The sequence below is a fragment of the Lynx canadensis genome, chromosome A2, assembly GCF_007474595.2.
Source record: "Lynx canadensis isolate LIC74 chromosome A2, mLynCan4.pri.v2, whole genome shotgun sequence".
Lineage (NCBI taxonomy): Eukaryota > Metazoa > Chordata > Mammalia > Carnivora > Felidae > Lynx > Lynx canadensis.
In genome coordinates this window covers 30,893,618-30,918,499 of record NC_044304.2, presented here as the reverse complement: position 1 = coordinate 30,918,499, position 24,882 = coordinate 30,893,618, and the positions used below count along the sequence as shown (strand labels likewise).

At 40.8% G+C, this 24,882-nt stretch overlaps 1 protein-coding gene across 2 annotated transcripts in view; it reads right to left on the bottom strand.

The window, feature by feature from the left end:
• SYNPR (synaptoporin) overlaps positions 1-24,882 on the bottom strand; it is a 314,555-nt gene that overhangs the window by 155,400 nt on the left and 134,273 nt on the right. The window contains exon 1 of one of the 2 annotated variants that reach the window (XM_032592333.1): positions 163-615. The exons of the other annotated variant lie outside the window; for it this stretch is intronic. Coding sequence (XP_032448224.1) covers positions 163-186 — 24 coding nt within the window. The 5' untranslated portion in view covers positions 187-615. Of the gene's footprint in view, positions 1-162; positions 616-24,882 lie in introns of those variants that run through there. 2 annotated transcript variants of the gene reach the window in all.

Below are 24,882 nucleotides of genomic sequence, written 5' to 3'. Positions count from 1 at the left end.
AGCAAAGTAAAAAAAAAAAACCCAAGATTTTACCACCAAAGATTTCAAAAAAGACACTTGGAAAGAAAAGTATGAAGCCTAAACGTGTAAACATGTACACACACACACACACACACACACATCTCCACAGCCAGCAGTAAATCAAGAGAGATATAAACTTACCGGAGCAAATATCACCATACACATTTACAAAAGAATTGATAATCCAACTTCCCTCTCCTGAAAGAAAATAGAGGTTGTCTCATACTAAAAATAAAGCTTCTCTGTCCACAGCACCAGCCACTTGTCCCTCTTTTTATGAAGCCAAGGAGGAGAACAAGAAAATCAATGAGGAGGGAAAGTGAGATGTTATACCAATCAGGTAGCAGCTTCTGCCTTATTTGCAGAGAGATGGAAAAACGGTCATATTATTAGACAGTGACAACCCACAGCCGAACTACAGCAACCTGATACTTCCCTCTGGTGAAAGGCTGCCTGCCTTGTGGGGAGGTGGTTACCATCATGGTGAGCTCCCACACTTGGCTCTTTGCTCACAACTGCAAGCACAGGGCTGCTGTGCGCAAGCAGGCTGCATCATGAAGAGAGCACCAACTCCCCCCTTACTCCGGGAGCCCCCTCCTCCCTCCACACAGCGCTTAGAAACAAACTGGGAAACAAAAAGGAGCCAGGATTTTGTGGCTTGGGGGTGTGGGTGGGAGGTGGTGGTTTTACAAAATCTTGATGAATAGATTTGCATAGATTAGGTAAATGTTTATATGTTTGTTAAAAAAAAAAAACTGCCCTCATTTTTATGGAAATGCCTGGATGTTATGCATGAGACCCATTTGGGAAATGCATGCACCAGCCATAAATAATCATTAAGGGGATAGTACAGGAAGACTTTTCAGGCTCTGGCAACTAGGGAAGGGACAGATTACAACTTGGTTGCTCATTTGTCGCAGGAGTGTTTCTTAAAGCCTTCTGCAAAATCATAAAACTGAAAAGGTTTCAGAGGTTTAAACATAACCCGGGGCTGCTTTTTCTACAAATGGGTCTCTGCGGGAGGAGACTAGCTTGGCTAGTTCCAGGGGCTGAAATCGTGGCATCCTGAAGCAGTAGGTTTGGGGACGATTGGCACAGAATTCACGGAGAGGTTTCCATGCTCCTGTCACACTGGCTTCCTGAGGGTGACCTCTCTCAATGGCCTGTACCACAACAATGGCCCAAGAGACCTCTATGCCTCGTCCCTTCCCGCTCCCAATTTCAGGGCCCACTCTGTGCAGAAATGGTGTAAAGTTGACCCAGGTGTGTGTGCTTCATCCTTTGTGCAGTTGGTGATGGCCAGACTGAAACTCACCTTGATGGACTATGTTTTTTGTTGGTGGGTATTATTAATTCAGGATTTGTCCAGTCTTTCTCTGGGTTCTCCTACCCCTCTGTCTCTGTCTCTCTCTTTCACACACACACACACCACCACCACCACCACTACATCGCATCACATCATCATTATCTTCACCACCTCCCTGATTCCCTTCCTTCCTTCTCCATTCACATTAATAAATCAGTGGGAAGGGAAAGGCAGCTGGGCAGGTAGGAGGTTGTAGGACCAAACAAACAGACAAACAAACAAACAGAATATGATGAGGAGTCAGGCAACCAGGGTCTAGTTCCGAACCTCCGCTTACTAGCCAGCCAAGTGGACTTGGGAAGTTCCTTAAGATCTCTGAGCCTCAGTATGTCTTCTGTAAAATGGGCATGCTAACACCTCATGGCACTGTCAGTGGGGAAGTGTGGGGAACAAATGGAAGAGGCTCAGGCAGTGCTTCTCAACCCACCCTACACACAGACAACCTGGGACAAGGATCCTCCAGCGTTGTTCTGTTTGTTCCTTACACACAAGCCTTCAGGGTGCTTACAAATGCTTCAGATTGTACACACCCCATGGCCCCTTTGAAATTCTCATAGGAACCTTATGCCCCCTTACTCCCTCCACCACCACCCCTCACCTGCCAATTGAAAAATCACTGCATTTCAATGAGGGAAGGTACTCAAGGCAGTAAATTAAGCAAGTGAACACAGCTGAAGCAGAACAAAAAGGCTAAGAACCACCAGGTATCTAAGTTCACACTCAGTAAGCATTTGTTGAATAAATGAATGAAAAATTGAGTGAAGGAGTAAGGTCCCTGTGCTGAAGGCCACAGTTCCTACCTTCTGCTGGTGAGCAGTGTGAGAGCAGAGTTGAGAAGGTCGCTGTTCTAGCCACACACCCATAGGGGAGAATGACATTTAATACTTTCTTCAGGGTGGAGAGTGACTCAGTCTCATCAGCCTTGAATACTAAAGGCCCCATTTCAAGTAAAAGAAAGAAAACTGTTGTCTTCCACATCATGAGTGAACATTTCTTGAATATTTGCTCTGTGTCACTGGTCTAAGCAATTTCTTTTTTCTTTCCTTCTTCCTACTGGACTAAGTGATTTCTTTTCTTTCCTCCTTCCTTCCTTCCTTCTTTCCTACTTCTCTTTCTTTCTTTCTTTCTTTCTTTCTTTCTTTCTTTCTTTCTTTCAAGTGGATTACATTAAGTGGGCATCAAAAAACTAGGAAGAGTTACTATTTTCATTCCGGTTTACCAAAGAGAAAATCAAGACCCAAAGAGTCAAGTAACCTATTCAAAGGTACACAGTCTAATAATTGGTAAAGCCAAGATTTGAACCTAAGTTGGATGCCAGACAGCAAGCTGTTAACCATGCCACTCTACATGATTGGACCTACACTTTTATTTATTTAGCCTACAGAGTATGAGTAATCCACATATGTACACACAGACCCTGAAATAACTCCATTGCTCTTCCCACTGTGTGGATTCACATTGTAGAGACTGGGAACCCTGGTGTAGACAGAAGGTGTACCAAGCTGACAAGTCCCACACCCAATCTCTGTTGATTTTGTATGGACTTGGCCACCGTATTTAACATCCTGTGGGAGGGGAGGCATGAGGCTCAGTCTTGGAATTGCTAGTGGTCTTCTCAGTGATCTTTGTGTCCCCTAATGTGTCCATGTTTCAGTTTTTCTCATGTTTAGATTGAAGGGTTTCCACTGAATGATTTCTAAAGGCTTTCCTGGGTCGACCTTTCACTAGATAAGGGTGTAAAGGCTAAAAGTTCAATGCACATCTGATGGTTGACTTACCTCGTTCTGCCCTATATTTTGTGCCAAATAAACCATTAACCTTCTCTACATTTCCCTTGCTACCATCCTACCGTCAATCATCTCTCACCTGAACCGATGCAATAGACTCCCAACAGATCATCCTTTTGCCCCCATCCCTATAAATCATTCTCCATATATTATTCAGATTGAGCTATTAAAAGTATAAATCAAATCATATCACTCATCTGAGAAAAATATTTCAATAGTTGTCTAGTAGGTTTAAAGTAAAACTGAAATTCTTTCCCATGGCTGCAAAGCCTTATGTGTTCTGGCTCTTGTATACCTTTTTGTTTGCATCTAATTCCAACCCTCTCCCTCCCTACTCTTCAGCCACACTGGCCTTCTCTACCTTTGTACGTGCTATTCCTTCTGCCTGGAACATTCTTTCCTTAGATCTTTTGCCTGCTATCTCTTCCTCTGTCATTCACTTCTTAGCTATACTTTGCTCTGTAGAGGGTTCTTCTTCCCTGACCTCCTACCCTAAAAAACAAAAACAAAAAACCACAAAACTCTCTTTCCCAGCCAGCTCATTTCACATTACCCTATTTCATTATTTCTTTGTCATTGATGTGTGTGTGCATGCGTGCATGTGTGTGTGTGTATGGAGATGCGGTTTTGGGGGTACTTTATACCGCCTGTTATGCCCTTGTTTATTTATTACTCATTTAATTTATTACCTTCCTTCACTAGGAGATAACCTCTATGAAAGTAGGAAACTGGTTTTTCTCAATACTATATCCTTGGCATTTAACATAGTACTTGGCACATAGTAGATACTCAGTTGACATTTGTTGGATTAAACAAATGTATAAATAAATGAATCAATCAACATGAAAACAAGTTAGGCTTGAGACAGAGGCAAAGAAACCTAAGTTCATAAAAGAAGCTTAGCCTTAAGGCACCTGGGTGTCTCAGTAAGTTAAACACCTGACTTTTGATTTTGGCTCAGGTCATGATTTCATGGTGGCAAGATTGAACCGCACACTGAGTTCTGTGCAGTGTGTGGAGCCTACTTAAGATTCTTTCTTTCCCTCTACCCCTCCCTGGCTTGAGAGTGCTTTCTCTCTTTCTCTCTCTCTCTCTCTCTCTCTCTCAAAAAAATATATATAAAACAAAATAAAATGAGAGAAGCTTAGCCTTCATATGCAGGGCAGGTGAACAAGGGTGATTGGATCATTCATATTAGTGGACACAGACTGTTTTTACCTCCTCACCCAGGGAACATTCTTGAAAGACTTCAGATTTCAGCATCATATTAAGTCAGGTCATGTCAAAGATAGTGGAGTACTCCTATTGTGAACCACACCGATCAGATGTTTTATAGAAACTTGGGATCCCAGGGTTCAGAGCACCTAGGCCCATACAGAGAAGCTGATATTTGGATACCTGACTGTACATTTGTCATTAGAGAGCAAGTAGTCCTGTCAGGTAGCCACTTCAACTGTCCTTACCCTCCACGTTATCAGATAGTTCAGACAACTGGCTATCACTCTCTAACATGCCATTGAAACTGACAAAAATAATGCCATACGCCATTATTTGAGGGTTCTTTTTTGAAAAGTAATATTAACAGTGTTGCTACTGCCTTAAAAAGAACACTTACCTATTATTAGACTATTAAAAATAGAAGTACAGTGTTTTCTAAATTGAGTATTTATAGAGAAGGTTAAGTAGATTAAAATAATCTGTGAGTCTCTGAAGATCTCATTAGCAATGCTAATTTCCAATATGGTCCAATCCTCAGCTCTGATCTTTCAACTGAGCATGGCCTTCAGATAGCTTCAAACACATTTTTTTTTTCTTTGAACTGGAAAGCTTGTCTCTCCTTTGGTGGACACACCTTCTGGTGCCTTTAACAGTTCCTCTCCCTTAAAGCTTCTAGTCTTAAACATCTGGCCTCTCATTAGGAATCCTTTCAGGCCTCCCCGCTTCTGGGTTAGACAGTGGGAGACTTAGCTTTCTAAGCACTTAGCAAACACAGAGAGGAAAATTCCAGCACCATAAGTATCTCTCCCTTCCTGTGGGGGAAGGGAGGTAGTCAAAGACAAGACTATTCTGGCCATACTAATAAAGGAGTAAGGGAATTAGCTAAGTTTCTTCCATTTTGCCTCCAAAACAATTACAACTCTTTCAAGCTATAGCAGTGAGAGCACTTAAAATCAATCCACTTACGGAACAACCTCGACATCTTTAATGGTGCCTTCCTTGCTCTGACTGAGCACAACTCCTACCCGGGTAAATGCAATTTATCCTAATGTAAACAGGTATACAGAGTCAGGGCAGAACCTTCTAAACTCCCTGTCTTTTATTTCCTTTGTAATAAAAAGAATATTTTTCTCCAACTCTGTATCTTTTCCGTTTCAAATATCTGAGACAAAATAAAATCAGTATCACTTGAACACATTTATTAGGTCATTAGCTTTCCTCACTAGAGTTCAAGGCTGGCTAAAAGAAGCTGATCATAAAAGAGAAGTTTATAGAAACAGGGGAAGCTAAGAAATATAGTGGGACAAGGTTTGAGGAATGTTAGGATATTTGGTTGGAAATGTAGCCCCACCTGGGAGGGAAAAGGAGACAAAATGGTAGTTAAAATGGCTAACCGAACATGTTCAATACCCATTTTCTGAAGACCATGAATCTAAGCTCTTCAAAGGGAGGATAATATCGTACTCATCTCCGTGTCCCCAGCCCAGAGCAAAGTGCCTGACACAGGGCAGCCAAGCAATCATGATTTGCTTAATGAGGGATGGACAGAATCATCTAGGGGGCAGAATATGTATAGTTATGTACACTCCCCTTTAGGAAGGCATTGTGCTGGTCGGCTTCTGTTTTTCCTTCTAGATCCCCTTTTCCACCTACTGTGTCCCACAAGGCTAACTTAAATGACCACATCAATGAACAACCTTTCCCCACAGCATCCCAATGGGAGGTGCAGGCAGTGGGAAGTACATACAGTCAGATCAGAGCAGGAGGAAACTGAAGTCTGGGTATTTATTCTCTAAATCCCTCCTGATGGGTCACTGATTGATTACATCCCACTGGCAAAGGCCGCAGATGCTGTGAGGTTGCCTTCTCCATACAATTTTTCGGTCTCTCTCTCTCCCCCCACAGTTGACCCTTCCTGCCTTGGGTAGTAACAGCTCCTCTTAGTTAGTTACTAGGTATGGCACATGCACCCTTCCTTTCTGCTTTACTAAAACCCTGCCCATGGGGCGCCTGGGTGGCGCAGTCGGTTAAGCGTCCGACTTCAGCCAGGTCACGATCTCGCGGTCCGTGAGTTCGAGCCCTGCATCAGGCTCTGGGCTGATGGCTCGGAGCCTGGAGCCTGTTTCCGATTCTGTGTCTCCCTCTCTCTCTGCCCCTCCCCCGTTCATGCTCTGTCTCTCTCTGTCCCAAAAATAAATAAAAACGTTGAAAAAAAAAAATTTAAAACCCTGCCCATATCTTTTTTTTCTCCAATTTATTTTAATGTTTATTTATTTTTGAGAGAGAGAGAAAGAGAGAGAGAGAGAGAGTGAGCAGGGGAGGGACAGAGAGAGAGGGAGACACAGAATCTAAAGCAGGCTCCAGGCTCTGAGCTGTCAGCACAGAGCCTGACACAGGGCTTGAACTCACAAACCGTGAGATCATGACCTGAGCTGAAGTCAGACACTTAACCAACTGAGCCACCCAGGTGCCCCCTGCCCATATCTTTTTTTTTTTAATGTTTTTATTTATTTTTGACAGAGACAGAGGATGAGTGGGGGAGGGGCAGAGAGAGAGGGGAGACACAGAGTCCGAAGCAGGCTCCAGGCTCTGAGCTATCAGCCCAGACCCCGATGCGGGGCTCGAACCCACAAACTATGAGATCATGACCTGAGCCAAAGTGGGACACTTAACCAACTGAGCCACCCAGGCGTCCCCTGCCCATATCTTTTTAATTCACCTCTTTTTAAAAATTCCCCTCAATTAGTTAGTTTGAGTGCCCTGGCTCTTTCCCACCTGGAACCTGACATCCATACAAACAGGTGGATTTGAACTCCAGTTTTCTAACTTACCATTTATGTAGTCTTGTCACATGTCCTCACCTATAAAATTGGCTACTTGAAAACTAATACATACAGACTGCTAAGTACCTAGCAAACATCTGGCATATAACAACAATAATGACAGTTACAACCTTGATAGTGACGATCTTTGCCAGCTACTGTTTGCTTAGACTTGATGCACGGCTCTTTCCTTTGTCCTCTAGAGAGAAAAGCTTATCACGTTGTGGAAAGGAAAGGAGAGCCCATGCCCTGTTCAGAAAGATAGAACAGATTTTCCTCCCTGAATATGAGGGAATAGAGAAATGACACTGAGACATATCGTTTAAAGCAAATAAATATTTGCTGAAAATTGATTTTGAGAGTTGGTATTTCTGAATGTTCATAGGTTACTGGTCAATCTACCCAGCCTATAGAGCAGGTATGTATGTGGACAGCTGTATCTTTCTGATACTTGGTGGAGTTTATGGATTCCTGGATGTCCATCCATGATCTCCTGGACCTCAGGCAAAAACTCTACATTTTTTATGTACTGGGTTATCTCCTGCATTCATTCTTGCTCTAATTAAATTTTCCAAGCCAATGGAGTTGCTTCGTCCCATTCAATATCCCAGAAAGACTTTGACTCTGGAGAGAGCAAAGGACTCAGGTTTTACATGCTAAAGCCTACCTGAAGGCTTATGTTCTTAACAGGGAAGAACAATTCTCAAATCCACAGAAACTTTGTTAATCTCCTGAAGTGAGAGGGCAATCATTCATTAGCCTAAAAATTTCAGCTCAGCAACTATTTATGGAGTGTGTGCTGTATGCCAGGCATGTGCTAAGTTCTGCAGATTTGGTTGTGAAAAAGTTACACACAGTTCCTGCCCAAAACGAACTTAGGATCTTTCCGATTTTTCTTGCATAAGCAAGATCCTACCTGGTGTATAAATAATGCTTAACACATATTTGCTGAATTACTGAATGAATAATGCTGAACTTCTATGATGTATTTCTTAATTATAAAGGAAACACATAACATATTGCCCTAGTCTTATAATTTTTAAAATATAAAACGTCACAGTAAAATAAATACTTGGACAAAATTCTTGTATGCACTAGAATATAGATGGCACATTCAAATGACCAAAACATCTCAACTCACAATATAATTATAAGGATAATCTTCAAAAAAAAATTTTTAGGGATGCCTGGTTCAGTCAGTTAAGCCTCTGACTCTTGATTTTGGCTCAGGTCATGATCTCATGGTTGTGGGAATTAGTCCCGCATCAGGCTCCTGGCTGACAGCGTTAAGCCTGCTTGGGATTCTCTCTGTCCTCTTTCTCTCTCTCTCTCTCTCTCAAAAATAAATACACATTAAAAAAAAAAAACTTTTAAAAAAGAAAGCCTTTAAAAAATAATTAAGCATTAGGGGCACCTGGGTGGCTCAGTCAGTTGAGCATCCAACTTCAGCTCAGGTCATGATCTCACAGCTCGTGGGTTTGAGCCCCATGTCGGGCTCTGTGCTGACAGCTCAGACCCTGGAGCCTGCTTCGGATTCTGTTGTCTCCCTCTCTCTCTGCCCCTCTCCTGCTTGTGCTCTGTCTCTCTCTCTCTCTCTCTCTTTCAAAAATAAATTAACATTAAAAAATAAAATAAAAAACATTAAAAAAATAAAGGAAGAAATTCTTGGGTGTAGTTGACATACAATATTACATTCGTTTCAGGTGTACAATATGGTGATTCATATTCATTGTGATTATGATGCACATGATTCATTCATGCACATGCCTGGCATACTTCTCTTTATATGTTATACTATGCTTACCACAAGTGTATCTATGATCTGTCGCCATACAACACTATTACAATATATAAGGATAATCTTTGCTATCATAGCTTAAAGCTGAATGCCAAGCATGCAACAGAGATGCTCCTTGGCAGATGGGAAGAAGGTGCAAGGAGATGGGAAGAAGGTGCAAGGGGCTCCATCTTCTCTGCTTGAAACCACTCCACTGTTTGCTGTTCTGTATCCCAGGCTTCCGTACATGACTGCACTTGGACAAAAAGTTTACATCTTAAACAAAAAAGCGTGGAGAACCGCTGATCTAATGGAGAGACTTGGCAATTGTCATTTCCTGCAGTGAATCTTTCTGATACAAATAAAGATGCTATATTTATTCCTGCCTATTAGCCTAAGCTCTGTTCATGAACTCTCTCATCTGATTATCATTCAACCCTGTGATCCAGAATCTATTGTTATCTTCATTTTACAAATGAGAAAGCTAAGGTTTAGCTCAGTTCAAGAACTTGCCCTCATCTGCACAGCTAAAAAAGTGTTAGAGCTAGGGTTTGAAGCTGGGTTGTCTGACTCAAAAGTCCTGACTGTAAATCCGCATATTACTTGCCTTGTTAATGTGTTTATCATATACAAGGTGGGCAGCTGAACATCGCCTGAGTACTCACTGGATAGCAAAAGCAATGATGTATCTGAATTGCATAATTTCTGGTGATTACACCTGCTGCTCCGGTGTAATTAAATGTTCTGGGCATTAAAAGTGGTCCCACGATGGGGTGCCTGGGTGGCTCAGTTGGTTGAGCTTCCGACTTTGGCTCAGGTCATGATCTCGCGGTCTGTGAGTTTGAGCCCCACGTCGGGCTCTGTGCTGACAGCTAGGAGCCTGGAGCCTGCTTGGGATTCTGTGTCTCCTTCCCTCTCTGCCCATCCCCCACTTGTGCTCTGTCTCTCTCTGTCTCTCAAAAATAAATAAATAAATGTAAAAAAAATTTTTTTAAATAAATAAATAAAAGTGGTCCCATGATAAACCTCTGGACAGTATGATCATTCTTCCTTCTATCTTGCATAGTCCAATATTGCTTTGCACACAGTAGGGACTAGTTATGTCTTTGCTAAATAATTAAAGAAAAAGAAAAAAAATGAATAAAAGCTTGCTTAAGACTGTATTTGTGATTCTAGTCAGAAAAGCAAAGATGCAGCTCTCTGTTTTCCTCCTATCATTTTTTATAATAGAGAGAGCTCCATCAACAAATAGATGGCTTACAAATTTGACTGTTCCTGACACATATTTCTTAAAGCCTGGTGTGGAACCACAAGATGAATAGTTGTTGCTATGATTAAGGATTAAGACTTTATATCAGAAAGAATCCCTGAGGTCCATTTTTTGCATGCATCTTGTTAGCACTCTAGTAAGAGCGAGAGAAGAAAAACATGAAGACCATTTTCAATAATCTTGCCCAGTACACTGAGAAATGAATAGTAAATTTGATCAAGAGCTACATGAGTTCTTCACTGATAATTTCTCTATGAAGGGAGGTGTCAGCCAACTCTGCATACTCGTGTGACCCTTTTAGCCTTTTCTAAACTTCAATTTCTTCACCTGTAAAATGGGAATGATAATGCTGAGCTGCATAAGTAACACACAGAAGGAAGGCTGCTGGTAATTTTTTTTTTTAATGTTTATTTATTTGTGAGAAGAGAGAGACAGAGCACAAGTGGGGGAGGGGCAGAGAGGGAGGGAGACACAGAATCTGAAGCAGGTTCCAGGCTCTGAGGCCTGCTGGTAATTCTAACAACATATGTGACATGCATTCTCTCTCCCTGCTAATGCAAGATAGATCTAAGACTCAAATGCCTCCAAAATGGCTTTCTGGTTTTCCTTTCCTTCCAACAAATTGAGTTAAAATCCCTCTGTTAAACCAGCATGCTTCCAAAAAACCAGAACAAATTACAAGTCTTAATAAATAAAATAGGGCACAGGTAGGAAAGAGGATAAAATCTGTCTCCCTCCATGCAGCTTTCCAAATGTAGAATTTATAACATGAGTGTTTCCACACTAGCTCCAAGGACACTAATCATGGTCTATTTGGTTATGATTCCATCTGAAAGCATTCTCCCTGCCCTCTTCTCAGCCCCCACCTTCAGTCCCAATCTTACGGATGTATATAGTTATGATGCTGTGCGGCAAGAGAATGGAGCTGGTCACGGGGACCTGGGGCATTATTTTGAGGGCTCATGAAATCTTTGAAAAATCTCTCTCTTTTGCCTTGAGTCTGTCTTATGCCAAAAGTGTCTTTGGATTCCTCTGATACAGGATTTGGCCATTTAGCTTAAAGCAAGTATTTGTTAACCAACAAAACCCATTCGGTCAATAAAATCTCCTGCAATATTACTAACCGGAAAAAAAAAAAACAACCCCTTCACTCTGGAGGATGCCTCTGCATTCTTTATAGTTTTCCCTAATGTCTGGTTTCAGAGCTTGTTCAAGGAGAGATGCTATAATCTTGGCTATCTCACAGGTCATCTGGGATGCCAATGAGGGACAGTTCCTGTGGAAGTACTTTGAGAACTGAAACTGGCAATACTAATTGGAGCTCCTGTGCTCAGTGTTTCCCCCCATAAGCCTAAGATGCAAACGTTCTTCCCCTGATCGTTGATTATTTATTACTGCAGGCCTGCTTAGAACAGTTCAAAATGCCATGTGCACTCACACAGAGAGAAACCAGTTTTCTTCTTCAGCTGTGAATCTATTTTTAAAATAGAATGCTTTACCAATGTCTTCCTTAAAATGTTAGTTCCTTCTCAAGCCATTCCCAAGTTGTTGCATGATACAAATTAAGAGAGTGAATCTGAAGAACAGGACATTCTGATATTTCCAGAATGTCACTTATCTCAACTCCAAGAGCAGCTCTTTTCCTCTCATCTCTATGTAAATTGTGGAGACAGAAACTCCCTGGAAGGGGCTATAACACAGCTTGTCTGACATTAGCTGGAGGAGGAGAGTCGGCCTGAGATTCTGTGCGTTCTGCTATGCCACGGCAATGCTCTGAGATATGGATCCTGGAGACGGAAGCTACTTTGCAGTATGCTTCTCACACCTGACTGCACATCCGAATCACCTGGGCAGCTTATAAACACCGTGAATTATCAGTTCCAAACTCAGACTTCCTGAATCATAATCCAGGAGAGCCCTCAACTACCTCTTGCCAGTGTGAGTTGGCCAGGGCACAGGTGTCAGAGAATCTCCACACAGTGCACAAAGCCAGTGCTTGAGTCCAGTTACAGTCCACAAGGCCACCATTGTTTGTCACAGAAGATGAGTTCCCTATTCAGCAAAGGCTCCGAGTAGGAAGAGGAGTCTCATCTCAAGGGAGAAATGTTGCCTTCTGGAATCTGTACCAGGGGGGTAGAGGTATGCTTAATGAGCCCTCATGCCCCCCTCTCCTCATACCTCTTTCGTGTCTTGGGTCTTGTCTTCCCGTTGAGGAAGCACGTGCTCATGCACACAAACAAGAGGAGAAAACCACTACAGAAGTAACAGCAGTAACAATCACGGCTGATATCTATGTGCTAGGCCCTGTCTAAATACTTCATACGAATTACCCCCATTTATTCCTCCTTAAAATACAACAAACTAAAAACTCAAAGCCCAATGACCACCAGAAATGCTCCCTGAACAGCAGAAATCCTCCTCCTAAGCATCAGCTTGGCTTCTGCTCTCTTCTCTCAAACAGCCCTCCCTCTCGACGTCAGTTTACCAACTCTGCTGGCCTGTGTAGCACAAGTAGCCGTAAGCAATGCCACCTTGGTTGCCCTCTCCTGCAGGGTTCCTCCTGATGCAAGGATATAAGCACAGGCAGTTCATTTGGAAAGTGATTCCAGGAAAGGGAGTAGAGATTGAGACAGGGAAGCAAAGGTAATGCATTAATAGGCAGATACCACAAGGTGCAGGAAGCTGATGCTTCTCACCTCCAACTCCCTTCCCTTATTGGCTCCCACAGCATTAAATCTCCTCCCCTGCATTTCTGGCCTATCCTGCTAGATGGCCTAAAGCCCTTAGGCTGAGGGATCCAGTCCCTGCAGGAGGATGCTGAGGTCCTGTGCGAGATCACTAAGTGCCATGTGCACACGACAAGGCCTTGGCAGTGATTGCTGCAATGCGTACAGGTACCATTGAAAGGCCTACATCACAAGTAGGGGGTGGGGGGGGGGATGGAAAGAAGGAAACCATGACAGTTTTGTGAGGGCTCCAAGGAAAGATTGTGTTGGTTTTGGCTCTACGTTGCCAGCATGAATTGTCTTTGTGTTTGTTCTGTTTTTAATGGGCTTGGTGATTTAGGTGACATACAAGGCTGCTCTTTCCAGCTAGTTGCTTTAATGCCTCTGCCCCTTTGCTTATGCTGTTCCCTGCAATAGAATGCCCTCACTTTTCTTCTTGGAAAACCATGACCCTACCTGTCCTTCGAAGGCCAAGGAAATTGCCACTGCCATCCTTTAAAGGTTTTTCTCATTTGTAGACCTTCCCTCCTTCTCCCTGGGTCACAGTTCGCCATCTTTAATTCAAGATCTTGCGAGTGATAGGTGTTCAAAAAGTGTCTATTGAGTAGATGGATAGACCACTTCTAAATAAAGAGATTTCAAGCTTACATACGATTTCGCTTCAGACGCTGGGATGTGGCTGTGGCTGTGGAAGGGATATCATGCTCCCTCTGTGCATTTTCTTTTTTATTTTATTTTTTTTTTAATTTTTTTTTCAACGTTTATTTATTTTTGGGACAGAGAGAGACAGACCATGAACGGGGGAGGGGCAGAGAGAGAGGGAGACACAGAATCGGAAACAGGCTCCAGGCTCTGAGCCATCAGCCCAGAGCCTGACGCGGGGCTCGAACTCACGGACCGCGAGATCGTGACCTGGCTGAAGTCGGACGCTTAACCGACTGCGCCACCCAGGCGCCCCCCCTCTGTGCATTTTCAAAATTCTGTTACTTCAGTGTTACTGATTTCTGGCATTTTCTTCCCTGTTTTTCCTAAGCGCTACATCACTGTTTGTTTGTGATGCTGGCTCAAATACGTTTTATTCGTGAAGTGGTACAGCTGAGTTGACAAATCCACTAGGTCAGTGACCTAACATTCCTGAAGACCAAGAAAGAAACAGAAAAGCATTCTGGCTCTGCTAGGCCGTGCCAACAGCTTCACAAATCACCCTCCATTTTCAGAAACAAAAAAGGACCCTTGCCCTGTTGGAGATTTATTATTTGGTTTGTGAACTCCTACGCATCCTTCAAAACCCAGCTCACTTGTCATCTACTCTGTGAACAGGAAAAGAGGAAAGATGGTGACATCTGTGGGTCACTTACTCTTTTATAGGCACCGTGTAAAGCATTTTACTAATGTTCTTTTGTTTTATTCTCCCAACAGTACTTTAAGGCAGGAGTTAGCCCCATTTTCAGAAAAGAAATGTGGGGCTAAGCAAAAACCTAGGTAATATGTAATGAAATCAAGATTTGAATCCAAGTGTCTCAGACAACACAGTGTACATACTTTTTGCTAGTCCTTATTGCCAACCACATAATAAACTGTTTTACAAGTATATACGTCTTCATTGAGGTTTATTGTGAAGATTTATTAAGACCCTGAGTGAGTACATATATCTAGCATTGTGTTTGTCTTTGTGTGCATGTGAGCATCCTCAGTGCAGAAATTAATAAATGAAGGTATGGGATGGATGAAAAAACTCAGCTCACACCCAAAAATCTAATGTAAAACTGAATCAATGCTTTGAAAAAGTTCAAATTTTACACGGCAAACTAACCTTCGACAACATCAGATGAAGGCATGCTTAATGTCCCGCACACAACTGGTCCACCTATAATGCATTTATTTTATTTACCCATTCGGGTAACTCATATCCTGACCTCAACACCTGGCTGTGAGCCAAGGCTTTGGATTTCCAATAATCTGGCTCCTGCCTGCCTCTGGATATAGGCAAGTACCAGGAAATAATCAGCCAAAGAGCAAGGCACTAGGTATTTACTACAGATGATGCACCTTACTCAGATTAGAGGCTCCCTGGCCCTTACTCAGAACATAATTCTCTTACTTTACAAAAAATCCTAATAAAGTTGTGTTTTCTAAGATGACAGCATATTGGAAGAAGCCAAGTAAAATGGAACAAACTGTCAGACACAGGCACACTTAGAGCTCATGGGAGCAAGAGAGAACAGAAATAAATAAATGAGAACTTTAAAGCATAAATTCTCAGAATACTTTATGTAAGGGCAAAGAAACCTTGCCTTGCTCCACGGGCTCTGAGAATGGCATTGCATTATGGTAAAAAAAAAAAATTGTCAAAAGCTGCTAAAATGTTTTCTACCAATTCTTTTAAAGCACAAGGACATAAACAACTCATACTTTTAAAGAATAACTTCAATTCAGAATAGCTACAATCTTTTTTAAAAACCTGGAATCTTGGTTCTTACATGGGCAAAACTTCAACTGTCAGAAATCATGGGTATTAAGAAAGAAGTGTTCCCTACGGGCTCTAGAGATTGCTAAAGTGTCACAGCCCTGTGATGGTGCGAGCCCTTGTAATATGCAGAGTGTGCAGATATGCTAAGAATAATTGGGTATCTTACGGCCAGATTCCACTTGAGACCCAAGGCTATTGGATGTATCTTAGGGAACTACTTGGCTTTGGAAATGTGAGGATCTTTACCTTGCTACCCACCTGAATGCACTACGGGACAAAAGGCTATATTGGTTTATGACATGCAAATTACTGATACAAATTACAGATACAATTCTCTAAGTACAGCGAGTAATGGAGTTGTTGACCTTATTCTTACCATGGCTCCCCTTACTGTTGTTTTGTTGTTGTTTTTTTTTTTTTTTTTGCTTTCAGTCATTGTTTATTGCACCGACAATGCTACAGTTACCTCCATGAAACAACAAAGATAAAGAAGAAGAAGAAAAGAATACCCTCAGCCCGAACTTGCCAACAGATCAGTTTCTGTATTTTTATATGCCTTCCAGTTCTTGCATACATATGTGGTGCGCTGATTGCAAAATTGAGCCCGTTATTCCTTTTCCTGTATCCACACTCATTCATTGTGGCATTGCAGCTCTTCTTGTGCATGATATAGAATCTATTTCTGCATTCCTTGAATCTAGGCTCTCCTTATAACTTACTTCGGCCAGGGGAATGTGGCAGAAATGAAGTTTCTGTTTTGAGTCTTGCTCTCCAATTGTCTTGTAGTTTCCACTCTCTTTCTTAAAACTTTCCCCAGCAAGCATGAGAATAAGCCTGGGATAGCTTGTTGAATGACACTTAAAAGACACATTGTCTAGCTGCCCCCATTGCCCAGCCAACAGCCAGCTGACCACTAAACATGTCAATTAAGTCACCCTAGACCAGTAGGTATCCCGGCCAACTTGACAGCTGACCTCAGATACAAGACCAAGCCCAAATGATCATCAGCAGTTTGTTTATCCAGAGACTCACAAGAAATAGTAAGTACCTATTACCGTAAACACTGAGTTTTATGTGGTTTGTTATGCAACAATAGCTGATACAATATGCATGCATTTAGTTGCCCTAATGGTAATTATGTTATAAATCATGTTTCTTTTAGTGGCTATCTAGTATGTCATACAGTGGATATACAATATCTAATTTAAATGTTCCCTCTGGGGGCACGTGGGTGGCTCAGTCGGTCATGGTTTGTGGGTTCAAGCCCTGCGTTGGGTTCTGTTCTGACAGCTCAGAGCCTGGAGCCTGTTTGGGATTCTGTGTCTGCCTCTCTCTCTCCTTCTCCCCTGCTCATGCTCTCTCTCTCTGTCTCTCAAAAATAAATAAATGTTAAAAATAAAAAATAAATGTTTCCTCTGTTGTCAGATATTTAAATAATCAGGAGTTACATGGAAGAGGCAAGATGGAATGCAATAAGCACAGGTTATTGGTCTTCTAATTTGCTATAATGGCTCATAGAACTCAGGGAAACACTTTACTTACTGTTCCTGGCTTATTATAAAGATATTATAAAGCCAGATGAAGTACTTAGGGTAAGGTCTGGAATGGTCCTAAGCACAGGGACATCTTTCACTGTAGATTGGGGTGTGCCACCCTCCCAGCACATGGATGCATTCACAAACCCAGAAGCTCCCTGAACCCCATCTTTTAGAGGTTTGTCTAGAGGTCTCCTCATGTAGACATGATCTATTATTAACTCAATCCCCAGTCACTCTCCATTCCCTGGAGGTTGGGGGGTGGGGGGGTGGGTGGGGCTGAAAGTTCCAAGCTTCTAATCAAGGTCTGGTCTTGCTAGCAACCTGAAGGTGTCAGGTGTCATGGCAAGAATTGCCCCATTACCACAAAATATAAGAAATTCCTCCTATCACCCAGAAAATTCCAACAGATTTAGGAGACATTTATGTAAGACATTCCTATCACCCCAGTTACCCAGGAAGTTATAAGATTTTAGGAGCTCTGTACAAGGAAATGGGGATGAAGGCCAAATATGTATTTCTTGTGATATCGCAATATCAGAAGTTAAATATAAATAAGCAGACAGACACCAATGGAGGTAAAGAAAACCAGTACCTAGAGGTAATTGTGGATTTATTCAGTTTCCATCTCTTGAGGTGAGAAGAATCAAAGACTCAGGGTCCTGTAGCAGTAGGACTGACCTTGTAAAGGACCTTGTAAAGCAGAATTCATCACTCTGGTGGTTATCAAACACTAGTGCATGGCAAGAACCAAGTGGGCTATGTAAGAATGAGCTAATGAACTTGTTTAATATGCAGATTCTGAAGCCACACAGCCAGAGATTCTCTTTCAGTAGATCTGGAGCTGGACCCAAGAATCTGTATGTTTTGAGATTTCCCCCAGGAGACTCTGATGCACAGTCAGTTTGGGGAGCCACTGCTTTATCATCCACCCACTGGTCATTTTTCAGGTGGGAGATAAAGATAAAAAAGGATTAAATAGGAAGCTCAAAGCTCCTCAGAGAGTCGATCAATGGCTGAGCTGGGACTAGAACTCAGGCCGTAGGATTTCTGAGCCAAGGTTTCACATGGCATACAACTAGGACAGTTATCCCGAGTTCATCAAAGGACAGAAATCCGCTGAGACCCTTGTTCTAAGTACTTACTTTTCCTAAGGCCAGCTTCTGCCTCGTACTAGTCAATACGTACTTTATACCCCAGGGAAATGATTAATGTGAATACATGTTTTATTCTTAACTGAGAACATGTCCTCTGAACTGTAACCAATGTAACTGACTTTCTGACAAGTTGAAATACACCAAGAAATGGTTTATCTTATATAGTATATTAATACACAGCTCAGTGTTAGCTTTCAAAAAAAAAAAGCAGTAAATCAAATCAAGGTAACAAGTTCTTTTAAATTTTATTGTCTCCTTGGGGCTTTGTAATACATTTTTTAGATAGAGAACTTACCACTCTGTATAACTCATCCTTTCAAACAAATAGTATGAGACTTTCTTGGTCTTCCAAATTCGAGGTTTAAGAAGGTAATATTCTGTCATGAGATTTCTTCAAAAAAAAAAAAAAAAATGGAGCCATCAAGATAGATATACCCAACAAGTATATTTATTTTGGTAGACTTAGAAGGCTTGATAGGGTTTTAGAGTTATTTAAAAATTATTTTAAATTAATTTGAAAGAATTCAAGCACAAAGCAACAAAATTATTTACTGAAACAAAAAGAAAAATTCCAGCTTGAGTCACTTGTCAATAAAGTCTTGATCGGCATATAGCTTAGCAAGAACAATAATCCCTAGTATAATGAAAGGCATGATGCTTGAGGAGATAAGGGTTTGAATGCTCCCCACTTACAGGCATGTGACCTTGGAAAATAACTCAGCTTTTCTAAACCTTAATGTCTTTATCCATATAACAGGTAATTATAGCACATATAGGACATTGAACATTCACCATATGCCAAGATATTTTAGGGACTTTGTATCTATTATTTCATTTATTACCTATAATAACTCCACATTTTACGTGCTTTCATTATCTCTGGTTTACAGATGCAGAAACTGAGGCTCAGAGAGCTTCAATACTTTGCCTGGGTCACACAGGTTGAATGGCATAAAGCCTGAATCTGAATTTGGGCAGGCTGATTCCAAAGCCCTACAGCAACTAGGCAAAGTGAATAGGGCTTTACAAATTTGCCATAAGGATTAAATAAAATACTCTGTATCAAGTGCTTGAAAATAGTGAGAGCTCAGAAATGTTGGCTCTAGTACCATTATTGGCAGAGGAGCACCTTGAGTTGAATACTTACATGAGGAGCCTTCTGCTTGGACTATAAGCTACTTTCATACTGCCTTTTAATGATTGCTAGTGCATATACCCCTAATAATAAATTAACTTTTACCTATTTCCTTCCATTCTCTTTCAAATAATATCTGTTATGGTCTGAGAAATACAGAAAAGTACAAAGAAAAGGTTTTAAATTCCACCATTCAGATGACCACTCCTTTCATGGAGAGTATATCCTTCCAGTCTTTTCTCTATAAGAGAATAAAAGCAAATAAGTATAGGCTTTTTTTTTTCCAACCAAAATGTTAAATAGGGTTTAATCTTGCCTTTTCTTCCTGATGATTATACCATTGCACTTTTTCCATCCCCTGCACTATCTATGAGAACAGGATTCTTCATTGACAGCATAAGATTTCATTTTGCAGACAAACTATGGAAAAAAGTGGGCAGATTCTGCCCTCTTCTTTCCTCCTGCCTAAGAGGATACAGCTAATGTGACTGGCATCAGGCACAGACACAAGTAAGGATTATTGTGCTAGGAATTTACACATAGCAGTCTTGCTTTCTCTTTGTCCCCCTCTATTAATTTGGCTGAAGTAGGCAGATGACTGTTATACACACACACACACACACACACACACACACACTCACTCACACTTTTTCCTTTGTATTCTCTCATTGGATAACGAGTGGCATAATGAAATCGGGATTTGGACGTATGAAGAGCAGGAAAGAAAATTCTCCTGCCTAACTATAATATCCAGTATAATTTACTAATGTGCCTCCACTTTCCAAAGTGCCCCATATTGTCGAAGGGACTGTTAACACTGTGTCTATTTTTTTTTAATGTTTTTTAATAGAGTGATTAGAAACCTGTCCCAGAACACTGGTATATTAAACTCAGACAACTCAAGCTTGATTTTTTTTAATAAATATGGATTCTGGATACTATAGTTTTTTGCGTTTTTTTTTTTTACCTGACACAAACATATCTGAGGTAGTAATAATGTAGCAATTATAATAAAATTAGAGTGATAAGTACTTGTTATTGAGCCCTTACTATGTGCTAAATGCTTTACACATTGTCTCATTTAACGTCCAGATGATTCTACAAAGTAGGATTGTCCACATTTTGCAAAAGAGAAAATGAAAGCTGGAGGTAGGTATATGACTGGTCAAAGGCAACAAAGCCAGTGGGTGTGAGAGCCAGGATATCAATGTAGATTCACCGGCCTTCAAAGTGGCATTTCTCTATACCTCCCCCAGCCCCAAAGCTGTTTCCCTGGTGCTATAGGTAATAATTACTTTTTAAATAACTTTTTATTTTAGAATAGTTTTAGATTTACCAAAAAGTTGCAAGAATATTGCACAGAGTTTCTTCATACTTTGCACTTAGTTTTCCCTATTGTTGATATTACCGGGATACATTTGTCACAACTGATGAACCCATACTGATACATTATTGCTAACTCAAGTTCATACTTTATCCCTATTTCCTTAGTTGCTAACCCAATGTCCTTTATCAGTTCTAGAATCCCACTCAGGAAACTGAACTACATTAGTCGTTGTGACTCCCTAGACAACTTCAGACAATGACAGTTCCTTAAGATTTTCCTCTTTTTTTTTTTTCAACGTTTTTTATTTATTTTTGGGACAGAGCGAGACAGAGCATGAACGGGGGAGGGGCAGAGAGAGAGGGAGACACAGAATCGGAAACAGGCTCCAGGCTCTGAGCCATCAGCCCAGAGCCTGACGCGGGGCTCGAACTCCCGGACCGCGAGATCGTGACCTGGCTGAAGTCGGACGCTTAACCGACTGCGCCACCCAGGCGCCCCAAGATTTTCCTCATTTTTGATGAACTTGTTGAAGAGAACTGGCCAAGTGCTTTATAGAATATCCCTGTTTGGATTTTTCTGATGTTTTTCTCATGGTTAGACAGGGGTTATGGGTGGTAATTTAAAAACAAGACAAAATGAGATTCACTCAATGCTCACCACCTAGAATTAAAAAACCTTAATGTTTTCCATATTTGCTTCAGAATTTTTATTTTTTAAATAAAAAAAAATTTTTTTTAGTTTATTTATTTTGAGAAAGAGACAGTGTGAGTGGGGAAGGGGCAGAGAGAAAGAGAGAGAATCCCAAGCTGCCAGCACAGAGCCTGACGCAGGGCTTGATCTCACAAACTGTGAGATCATGACCTAAGCCAAATCCAAGAGTCCGAAGTTTAACTGACTGAGCCACCCAGGTGCCCCTGGAATTTTTAAAGTAAAAAAAGTAAGCAATGAAACTGAGGTCCCCTTTGCATCCCTCCTCAGTTTCATTCCCTTTTGTCGCCACAATGCGTATTTTTCTCATCCATGTTTTTACATTTGTTTCTTACATGGATTTGTCAACAAGTGATGTGCGGTAGTATTTTACATTTCTATTGTACAGATGTTATCATAATGAGCAATTATTCTACAACTTGCTTTCTGTAGACACATTAGATTTTTGAGACCTATGTTGATATACACAGACTTAGTTCATTCATTTTTAAACTCCTGTATGGTGTCTCATTTTATGAATCAGCTATTGTCCATTTTTCTGATGATGGACATTAAAGCCGTTGAGTTTTGTTCTTACAACAATGTACAGGGAGAGCATCCTGTGTTTATTATTGGTGAAGACAGGTGAGTTTCTCTATGATACATATCTAGCAGTGGAATTTTTGGATCTTAGGCTAGGGCCATATTCATATTTTTTATAGATCAGATCTAATTCCTCTCCAGTTTCCATACCCTCGCCCCAGCATTGTGTGTGGATGTTTCTATTATGTCACATCATTGCTTCCACTTGTTACTTTTAGACTTTCAGGAATTTGCCAATCTGATGAAGTTTTTTTTTTTTAAACTTACAACTTTACTGAGTCATAACTGATAAATTATAACCTACACATATTTAATGGGCACACTTGGATAAATTCTGAGATGCATTCACCCATGAAACTAGCAGTACAATCAAAATACTGAATATTTCCATCACCTCCAATAATTCCCTCATTCCTCTTTGTAATTCATCACTTTCTCAACTTCCTAACCCAGGTGTGGTAAACAAGATTCTAAGATGACTCTCAGTTTCCCCACCCCCTGGCATACATATCCTGTGTTATCTCACCCTGAATGTGAATGGGAACTGTATATAGGGTAGGGCAACACTGGAGTGATTAGGTCACATTGTGTGGCAAAGGTGAAGAGATTTTGCAAATGAAATTAAGGTCCTTAATCAGTTGACTCAAGGTCTCTAATCAAGTAGATTAACTTGATTAAGTTAATCAAAAGGGAGGTCATCCCAGGCTGGTCTGATATAAACATGTGAGTCCTTCAAAAGAGGTTCTAAAGGTCAGAGAAAGAAGCCACAAAGATTTGATAAAGCAGACAAGGTCTCCTGTTGTCTTTGAAGAACCCACTGTAGTAGTAATGACAGGTGCCTATAGAATTCAGGGCCTCAATTCTATAGCTGCAAGACGCTGGATTCTACCAGGAAATGGAAAGCTTGAAAGACCACCCAGAGCCTCAGCAAAGTTTGCAGCCCTGATTTCAGCCTGAGCAGATGACCCAGCTTCATGCTGCCCCACGGAGACTGTGGGATAATACCTATGCGTTGCTTGTTATCATCTACCATGCACCAATAAAAAGCTAATATACCAGGCAACAATTCATCTGCTTGCTTTCATCACAGATTAGTTTTTATTTTCTAGATTGTTAAAGTACATTAACCAAAGTATATCATTTTTTGGTCTGAAATACAGTAGATATGCTTTTTTTTTGTATGGATGTTTTTACTTAGCATAATAGTTTTTGATATTCACTCATATTGTTGTGTGTCGGTACTTGGTTTGTTTCAGTGTATGGATGTACCACATTTTGTCTATACATTCACCTGTTAATGGACAGTTGGGTGGCAGTTTTTCAGTAATTACAAGTAAAGCTGTAAGTCTGTATGAACATGTATTTTCATTTCTCTTATTTTAATTTGAATCTTCCTAATTGTTAGTAAGATTGATTATCTTTTCACACTTTATGGCCTACTTAGGTGTCCTCTCGTATAAATTGCCCCTTAGTATCTTCTGCCATTTTTATATTGGGTTATTTGTGGGTTTTTCCCCTCACTGATTTGTTGTTCTTTATTTACTCTGAGTATAAATTCTTTGCCTGTTATTAGCTAAAGGAAATGTCTTTTCCTAGTTGACTATTGTATTTCAACTTTATTTAAAATATCCTTTGACATACACAAATTCTAATTTTAATAACGTCTAACTAACTTATCTTTTAAAAAATAATGTTTGAGGGGCGCCTGGGTGGCGCAGTTGGTTAAGCGTCCAACTTCAGCCAGGTCACGATCTCGCGGTCCGTGAGTTCGAGCCCCGCGTCAGGCTCTGGTCTGATGGCTCAGAGCCTGGAGCCTGTTTCCGATTCTGTGTCTCCCTCTCTCTCTGCCCCTCCCCCATTCATGCTCTGTCTCTCTCTGTCCCCCAAAAAATAAATAAACGTTGAAAAAAAAATTTTAAAAATAATGTTTGAGGGCCACCTGGGTGGCTTAGTGGGTTAAGCGTCCGACTCTTGATTTTGGCTCAGGTCATGATTTAGTGGTTTGTGATTTCAAGCCCTGTGTCAGGCTCTGGGCTGACAGCATGTAGCCTGTTTGGGATTCTCTCTCTCTCCCTCACTCTCTGGCCCTCCCCTACCCACTCACTCTCTCTCAAAATAAATTAAAAAATATAAATAAAAAATAAGATTTGATTTTATTACTTGTTTTAAGACTTGAGGCTAAGTCTTAAGAAAAAGTCTAAGTCTTAAGAAAAATATTTTCTTATTTTTTAAATCAGTTTCAGAGTTTTGTTTTTCACACTTAAACTTTTAATGCTTTTAGGGTTTATTTTTGTATAAAGGGAGTTAGGAATACAGTATCTTTCTATAAAGAAAGCCAATTTTCTTAACTCTACATATCAGATAGTTCATCCTTACTCCACTGATTTTCAAAGATAGATATAGCAATTCACCTATATGCAATTCCCCTATGTATCTATTTTTCAGATTTCTATTCTGATGCACTGGCATATTTGATTATTACTGAATCTACCATGCTGTTTTAATTATAATATCTTTACAGTAAGCCTCATAGGACATTTATGATATTTTCTCCTCTTTTGTCTTCTCTTTCAGAATTATCTTGGCCTTTCCTGGATCTTACTCCTTTAAAGTTGATAACAAGTTTACCTTAAAAATTTTGATGCATTTTCAAAATTAAAATTGCATTGAATTTATAGACGAATTGGGGAAAAAAATGTACATCTTTACAGTATCGAATCTTCTTACCCATGAGCACACTAAATCTAATCAATTTCTCGTCTTCTTTTAAAGATTTTTGTTTGTTTGTTTGTTTAATTCTTCTTTGAGAGAGAGAGAGAGAGAGACAGAGACAGAGGTTTTGAAGCAGTCTCCATGCTGACAATAGAGAGCCCGATACAGGGTTCAAATCCATGAACTGTGAGATCATGACCTGAGCCGAAGTTGGATGCTTAACCGACAGAACCACCCAGGCACCCCTTCTCTTGTCTTCTTTTATATGT